Source organism: Pipra filicauda, unplaced genomic scaffold (genome assembly GCF_003945595.2).
Source record: "Pipra filicauda isolate LSUMZ 115617 unplaced genomic scaffold, ASM394559v2 scaffold819_size74158_pilon, whole genome shotgun sequence".
NCBI lineage: Eukaryota > Metazoa > Chordata > Aves > Passeriformes > Pipridae > Pipra > Pipra filicauda.
In genome coordinates, this window is record NW_024104997.1 from 65,971 (window position 1) to 74,112 (window position 8,142).

General features: G+C 71.4%; 1 protein-coding gene across 2 annotated transcripts in view; it reads right to left on the reverse strand.

Moving 5' to 3' along the window:
- Nucleotides 1–8,076, reverse strand: part of KCNH2 (potassium voltage-gated channel subfamily H member 2) — a 27,870-nt gene extending 19,794 nt beyond the window's left edge. Inside the window, exons 1-5 of one of the 2 annotated variants that reach the window (XM_039390379.1) lie at nt 7,729–8,076; nt 6,235–6,465; nt 2,443–2,607; nt 1,614–2,102; nt 817–1,031 (exon numbers count right to left, since the gene is read on the reverse strand). In XM_039390379.1, the coding sequence (XP_039246313.1) occupies nt 817–1,031; nt 1,614–2,102; nt 2,443–2,607; nt 6,235–6,465; nt 7,729–7,804 (1,176 nt within the window). In that variant the 5' untranslated portion in view covers nt 7,805–8,076. The remainder of the gene's footprint in view (nt 1–816; nt 1,032–1,613; nt 2,103–2,442; nt 2,608–6,234; nt 6,466–7,728) is intronic. The other variant, XM_039390378.1, reaches the window with a different exon arrangement.
- Between the last annotated feature and the right edge of the window lie 66 nt (nt 8,077–8,142).

Genomic DNA, 8,142 nt, shown 5'->3' on the forward strand with positions numbered 1-8,142 from the left:
GCAGGGATGGCACCGGGGTGAGGGGTGCCCTGCACCGGGCAGGGATGGCACTGGGGTGAGGGGTACCCTGGTCAGGGGGTGTCTGCCGCCTGTGCCCCACTGGGAGACCCCAGGGACCTGATGCACCTTGGGTGGTCTGTCCCAGCCACATGACCCCCACCATGGCACCCACTGGCACCAGAACACTGCAGCCACAACCCCCCTGGCCGGTCTCTCTGAGGGACTCAGTGCCAGAGTGGGGGTACAGTGGCCTCTAATCCTGCCACACTGGCCCCTCTGGCCCCACCAAGGCTGGGGCACGCCAGGGACCCAGTGGTGCCCTTGGCACCAGTACCTACTCCCACTGCCTCCCACTGCACTCCAGCACCTCCCAGTGAGCTCCAGCTCCTGCTGGAGCATCCCCTGGGCTCCGGTCATGCCCCCAGCACCACTCGCCCACCTTGGCATTGCCCGGCCACCTCCTGCAGCACCTGGCCACCTCTGGCACCACCTGGCCACTTCTGGCACCACCTGGCCACCTCTGGCACCACCTGGCCACCTCTGGCACTGTCCATCCCCTCTGGGGATGGCACTGCTTGGCCATGTCACCACTGCCCGGCCACCTCCAACATCATTCAGATACTCTGTCACTGCCTGGCCATCTCTGCACCACCTGGTCACCTCTGTCACTGCCTGGTCAACCTCTGTCACCCCCTGGCCCCCTGGCATTGACCAGCCACCTCTGGCATGCCCTGGCCACCACAGCACCTGGTCACCTCCAGCACCACCTGGTCACCTTGGCACCGCCCAACCTGCGGGTTCCCTCCGGGGTCCTACCTGTGTGACCTTCTCGGTGACGTTGTGGGTGCGGTCGCGCAGCTTGGTGGGGGCGATGATGGGGCGGGGGGCCGGGGGCGGGGCCAGGAGCCCCCCAGGCTGCAGGTCCACGAAGTTGAGGGTGATCTGTGGGATGCGGCCGATGGCCCGGAACCGCGCCAGGTCCGAGTCCGACGTGGAGTTGAGCAGAGCACTGCGCACGGCGGCCACTGCGCCTGCCAGGGGACACTGTCACGGGGGACACGGACACCCGCGGGGACACGCACCCCTGGGGGTCCCACAGCGGGCAGGGCACTGCGGGGACACGGACCCTGGATCCCGGGGTGCATCCCACGGCTCCCCAAGGCTCCTGGGGCAGGGGTCCCACAGCTCCCCACAGATCCCAGGGTTGGGGTCCCACAGCAGGTAAAGCGAGTGGGGAGCTCCAGGGCAAGGGGGGCCCCCCCGGGACCTGTGGAGCTGCTCTCAGTTACCCTTAATATCATTATAATTATTGTCCCTTCTCTTAATGAGCTTAAAGAGCTCCAGGGCCAACAAGGTGATTCCCACGGTGATTCCTGAGGCTCGATGTGGCCGAGGGGGTGGGGGGGGCCTGCAGGATGGGCTGGGGGGGTTCCAATGGTGATAGGGGGGTTGCAGGAGGCAGGATGGGGGTCCCAGGGGTGATGGGGAGTTCCAGCCCCTTGCCAGCGCTCGGGCACTGCCGTGGGGTCCATGGGGGTCACCAGGGTCTCTGGCTGTGGCTGCCCCAGCGTGCCCAGCCCCAAGGAGCGTGCCCTGTGCCGGCGGGGCCGTACCGGTGCTGGAGCCGCGGTGCAGGCCGGCGCTGGCGCTGGTGTGGCGGCTGTGGCAGCGCTTGTCCCCGTCACCCTTCATGGCCTCGATGTCATCCACGGACGACGCCCGGCGCAGGCTGCGGAGGCTCTCCCGGGACCGGCGCTCCCGGGACCGGCTCCGGGCCAGGCTGTGGTTGGCGAAGGCCAGCGCCAGGCGCTCGGCCCGCGGGGACGACTGTGTCACCGGCGGCTCGGGGTCCCCCATCAGCGCCGCCTCGTCCTCGGCACGGTCCCCGGCCCCGGGCTCCAGCGAGGACGAGGCATCCTCGGGGCCCGAGTCGCTGCCCGGCAGGGCCGGGTCCATGACCAGCGGGTCCACCGCCCCCGGGTCCGTGACCCCCGGGTCCACCACCCCCGGGTCCACCACCACCACGTCCGGCGGCTCCGGCGGCAGCGACTGGCGGCTGCCCGTGAGCGCCAGCAGCTTCAGCCGCAGGGACCGGCTGCGCCCTGGGGGAAGGACAGGTCGGGGTCAGGGCTGGGGTCAGGGTCCAGCTCCAATCCCCTCCCCGTGGTGCTGCTTCAGCCACGGGAACTGGCTGTGCCCTGGTGGGAAAGGACAGGGTGGGGGTCAGGGTCGGGGTCGGGGTCTGGGTCAGGGTTTTGCCTCAACCCCAGCAGTGCTGTCCAGCAGCAGCGAGGCACCCTCTGCCCTCACCACGAGCCCTACAGTGCCCTGTCCCCTGGGACATGGGGGCAGCAGGACCTGGGGTGACACAGGCCCCTTCCCCCCCTGTGGGGACCCAGGAGAGGGGGGTGACCCAGGGGTTGGTGTCTCTGTCCCCTGTACCTGCGGGGCCCCAGGGGGCCGGGGTGACCCAGTGGTTGGTGCTGGGGGCTGGGCCCTCCCCCGGCTCGGGCTCCCTCACGGCCTCGAAGTTGAGGATGAACATGATGACGGCGCCATCCTCGTTCTTCACCGGCACCACGTCCACCAGGCACGGGAAGGAGCTGCCTGCGGGGAGGGGGGGTCAGTGACACGGGGGAACAGCACCCCCCTAGGGGGCACCCCTGCCTGCCCCCCCCCGCATACTGGGGGACACTCCCCTGCCCCTCCTGCACACCCGCTCCTGCCCCCCACTCTGCTGGGCAACCCCTGTCCCTGCTGGGCACCTACTCCTGGCCCCCAAACCATCTAGGCACCCTCTCCTGCCCCCCCCCCCACTCCTGGGGGCACCCCATCCTGAGGGGCACCCCATCCTCGGGGCCACTCCGTCCTGGGGGGCACCCCGTCCTGCCCCCCCATCCTGACTCAGCCCCCCCTGCAGCTGCACCACGGGGGGAGACTGAGGCACGGGAGGGCAGAGGAGGGTGGGGGTGGTCCCCACCCCCCCCAAACGCTGCGGGCAGGGCCATGCGGGGGAGGCGGGGCCCGGGGGGGCTCTGGGGGTGTGGGGCCGGGTTAAGCCGCTCAGAAGTCGTTAACAGCTGTGGCGTTAATCCGGTGCCACAGCTGGAGGGGGGCCGGGGCGGTCAGGGCAGCCCGGGGTAATCTCTGTGTGATGGGGATGGGGGGGCATCCTGCCCCCTCCCGCGCCCCTCACCCCAAGGGGACCCCGGGGGGACACACGCGGGTGACGGCACCGGGTCACCCCCACGGTGTTGTCCTCCCTCTGCGCCCCCCCCGCTGGCGCCGGGCCCGGCAGCCTGGCAGGGCGGGTGCCAGCTGGCACCGTGTCCCTGTGCCCGCGGCGGGGGGATTCCCTGCTGCACGTGGGGCCGCGGGCCGGGGGCCAGCACAGGGTGGCACAGGGTGGCCCGGGCCACCGCGGGGTCCCGGCCGAGCCACTGCCGTGGGGAATTAGTGGCACCAACACGTGGCTGCTGCCACTGTCGGCTTCATCCGCCCCCGCGGGAATCCCGAGTCCCCGAGCCCAGGGACTCTGGCCCCCCCGGCCCACTGCCCACAGGGGAGTGGCCCAGGGTGGGGGCTATGGGGGCGCCAGCGGGGTGGGGGGTGATGGGGGGATCAGTAGTGGGACCCTCGTGGTGAGGGTGATGGCAGGACTAATGAGGGGACCCCCGTGGCAGGGACACACACCGCACTGCAATGGGACCCCCCCCTGCACCCCAACTGCACCCCTCACCTCCAGAGCTGCACCCCAAACCCACCCTGTACCCTCCACCTAGCACCCCCTGCATCACTGCCCGGAACGGCCAGGGGGCACCACCGGGACCCCCAAAGTGGGGGGACCCCCCTGCACCCCGAAGCCCTGCAGTCCCCCAACCTGCACCCCCATCCCTACACCCTACTCTGCACCCCCCGCACCCCCCCACACGTAGCCTGGACTGCAAGCTGCACCCCCAGACGTGCAGCCAGGACAGGGACACCCCGCTGGCACAGGGGGGACGGCCACGCCCAGAGGTGCCACCTCGTGCCACGGTGACACAGCCCCGCTCCAGCTCCTCCGTGCCCTCGGCCGCTCCCGCCCCGCGCCGACACCGGGGCCACGCACGGGGGGACCCCAAAGGCCACGGCACCAACTGGGGGGCCGTGCCCCCTCCCCGTTCCCTGGGGACACTGCCCGGGCAGCCCGAGGCCCCACGGGTGCCACCACGGGGACACGGGTCCCCCGCGGGCGCCGTGACCTCCCGGCGTCCCCGGCGCCATAAACAACACGTCGGGAAGACGAATGGCTGCGGCAGCGGCGGCGACGCGGCGGCTCCACAGCCCCGCCACGGCTCTGCCACGGCACCGGGGACCGGGACCTGCCGGGGGCTCGGGATGGGGGGATGCGGGGCGGGGGTGGGGGTCAGCACGACTCCAGGGGCACTCGTGGGGTGGCAGCGGCACGGGGAGCACCGGGAGCACCGGGAATGCCACAGCCCAGCCACGAGGCCGGAGCCATCGGCAATAGGATCCCTGCCTGCCGTGCCGGGGGTGGGGGGTGTCTCAGTGCAGTGAGGGGCAGCAATGGGACCCCATGAGACCTCCCACAAGCCAGCCCCACAGTGGCAGGTGGCACTGGCATTGTGTCATGGAGAGGGGCACCCATGGTGGCACCACCACAGCTCCCAGGGCCAAGACCCACCAAAACAGTCTCCAGGCTCCTGTCTGTGGGTGCACGACACCCCAGATCCAGGGGTCACACACTGCCAGGGGGTCCCACCCCCTGTCCCACAGGGCAGCCGGTCCCCAAGGAGGGCAGTCATGGTGGGGGGCCGCAGAGCACCCCCAGGACCCCCATCACACGTCCCCATGGGCCCAATAGCAGCACCCGAGGCCTGGCAGGGGGTGGGATCCCCACACCCCTCGGGAGGCACAGCTGGGCATGCTGGGAACCCCAAGAAGGCCCCAGGCAGGAGCATGAGCCCCATCCCCATGCCTGGCACGGCTGGTGGCACCACTAGGGTGATTAGTGCCACCCTAATGAGGGCTCGGCACAGGGTGTGGGGGGGCACTCACATGCCACCTGTGCCCCACAGCCCCCGGCACACGCAGTCCAAAGGGCACCGGGGCGTGCCAGGTGTGCCAGGCAGTGCCGTGGTGGCAAGGTGGGGGTCCCAGGGCCGGGAGCAGCACCCCCCGCCCCAGCCCAGCCCCATCAGGGCCCCCAGAGCCACCATGGCTCCCATGGTGCCGTGGCCACGCCGGCAGCTGGCACCAGCTTTGTTTACTCCGGCACCGGAACTAGGGCCGCGTGCCCAGAGCTGGGACACATGGCGCTGGCACGAGGCCATGGTGAGGGGCAGCGCCGGCACCGCCAACGCGGGGTGCCAGCCCTGGCCTGGGCTCTGGGGGTCACAGCATCCACCCCCTGGCACGGGGAGCCTGGGACGTCACTCTGTCCGGTGACCCCACGCCCACCCCAGAAGGACGGTGGAAATGTGACACTCGACACCGGCTCAGCCCCCGCCACTCCCGTGCCCTTGTCCCTGGCCCAGGTGACACGGTGCCCCCACACAGCCTGTCACCCCTCTGCGGGGGGGCACTGCACGCTGCTCCCACCCCACAGCCCCAGCCCCACAGCACACGACTTCCTGGGACCCCACCTGGCTCCCTGGCTGGGAGCCACTGTGGCACTGGGGAGGGCTGCAGAGCCCTGGGGTGCCAGTGCCCCTCGAGAGCTGCCACCAGTGCCAGGCTCCCACCCTGCCGGAAGCCATCGTGGTACTGGGGAGCACTGCGGACCCCCGGGGGTGTCACAGCCCCTCGGGAGCTACCGGTGTCCCTCAGGAGCCACAAGTGCCAGGCTCCCACCTGTGCCAACACCTCGTGCCACCCATGGCATTGGCAGGTGCTGGATGGGCACGGTGCAGGTCTGCCCCGTGCCTGCCGTCCCCCCGTGCCCGGCACAGCCCCCAGGGCAGTCCGTACCGTCCCTGCAATAGAACAGATCCGCACGTCGCGCTCCCACACGTGGTGTCCCCAGCACGGCCCCCCATCCCCGGCTGTCCCCGTGCCCGGCTCCATCCCCGGCTGTCCCCGTGCCCGGCTCCATCCCCGGCTGTCCCCGTGCCCGGCTCCATCCCCGGCTGTCCCCGTGCCCGGCTCCATCCCCGGCTGTCCCCGTGCCCGGCTCCATCCCCGGCTGTCCCCGTGCCGGCTCCATCCCCGGCTGTCCCCGTGCCGGGTCCGTACCGTCCTTGCGGTAGAAGCAGATCTCCACCTTGCGCTCCTCGGCCCCCAGCAGGGCCTGTGCGATCTGCGCGGCCGCGCGGCGCTGGGTGCGGGGCCCGTGCAGGAAGTCGCAGGTGCTGGGCTGCTGCATCACCTCGGCCCGCGAGTACCCGCAGAGCCGGCAGAACCCCTCGTTGCAGTAGATCACGGCGCAGTTCTCCACCCGCGCGTTCCCGATGATGAACTTGCGGCCTGGGGGGAGAGGGGACACGGGGGGTCAGGATGGAGCACCCCCAGCCTGGCAGCCCACCCGTCCATCCGTCCATCCGTGGCTCTGGGCTCCTCAGGACCAAACACCCTGTGAGTTGCCCCCCCTCCTCCCCAGGGACTCCCTAAGCTGATGGCACCACCACCATGGGGACCCCAGAACTGTGGGGACCCCATAACCACAGGGACACTCACCCCCACTGGGACCTGGGACCCCACAATTGCAGGGACCCAGGGACTCAAAACACTGTAGGGACCCCTCAAGGACCCCACTGCCATGAGCACTCAGGGACTCCCAGCACTGCAGGGACGTCGTCCTCATGGGGACCCCACAATGGCAGCACCTCATCACAGCAGGGACCCCACAATAGAGACCCCAGAACTGCAGGGACCTCATATAATGGGGACCCCACAATAGAGACCCCAGAACCGCAGGGACCTCATATAATGGGGACCCCACAACAGGGACCCCAGAACTGCAGGGATCCCACCACTACAAGGAGCCCACGGCACCCGGCACTGCAGGGACCTCATCACCACGGGGACCCCCAAATCTGCAGAGACCCCTCAAGGACACAACTACCATGGGGACCCCCACCCCAAAGGCAGGGCCTCAGCCAGGCCAGACCCCCCAGCCACAGCCTGTCCCCCACCCCCCAGCCTGGCCCGTGGGGCAGCATTGCCCCGTCACTGCCCTGTCCCCAGGGGGATGCTCAGGGCCTGAGCCCCAATAGATGCTGGGGACCCCCAGACCCTCCATTCCCACATGTCCCCCTCATCTCCCTGCACCTGTGGCTGGGCAGCGGGCTGGGGGGGCCATGGGCCAGGTGGGACCCCCAGTCCCACAGCAGCCTGAGCCGGGGGCAGGGTCTCCATCACCCCTCGGGGACTGGGGGAACCCCTGAGCTGTGGGCTGCTGGGAGCCGGGGCAGGCGGTCCCCCCCACTTAGGCTTCTCCCCATCACCTCAAACCCACCCGGGGCTGGGGGCTGCTGGGGAGTTCCAGGGGCTTCTGGGGGCCAGGGTGGGCAGTGTCCCCCCTCTCCTCGAGCTGGGCTTGTCCCCAGTCACCCCAAACCCACCTGAGACTACCGTCTCCCTGGTCCTCCCCATCCCGGGTCCCCCCAGTGTCCCCTAATGCCCCCATCCCCGGTCCCCGCCGCCCCGGCCCTCCCACCCCCGGTTCCCCCGGCCCCGCCCCTCCCGGGTGCCCCCCCCGGCCCCGGTGCCCCCCAGGGCCCCACTCACTCTGCCCCTCGAACTTGCGGATGATGGTGTCCAGGAAGGTGTTCTGGGGGGCGACGTGCCCCCGCCGCACCGGCATCGCGCCGGGCCCATGGGCAGCGCCGGCGGGGGCGGGGGGGCCGGGGGGGCCCGGGGGGGGGGGGGCCCCGCGCCGCGGGGGGTCCCGCTGCCCTTGAGCCAAGGACGGCGGCGCTCCGGGGGGCCCGGGGGGCGGGGGGGCCCTCCCCGGCCCGGGGCCGTCGGGCGCGGACCCCGCCCGCCCGGAGCGGGGCCGCGGGGGGCCCGGGGGGCCCGGGGGGGCCCGGAGGGGGCGGCGGGGCCGGGCCCCCCCCCGCTCTACCCGCCCGGTGCGCGCCGCGCCATCGGCCTTATTTAGTCACGGAGCGGCCGGGGGAGACCGGCCCCCGCCCCGCGCGC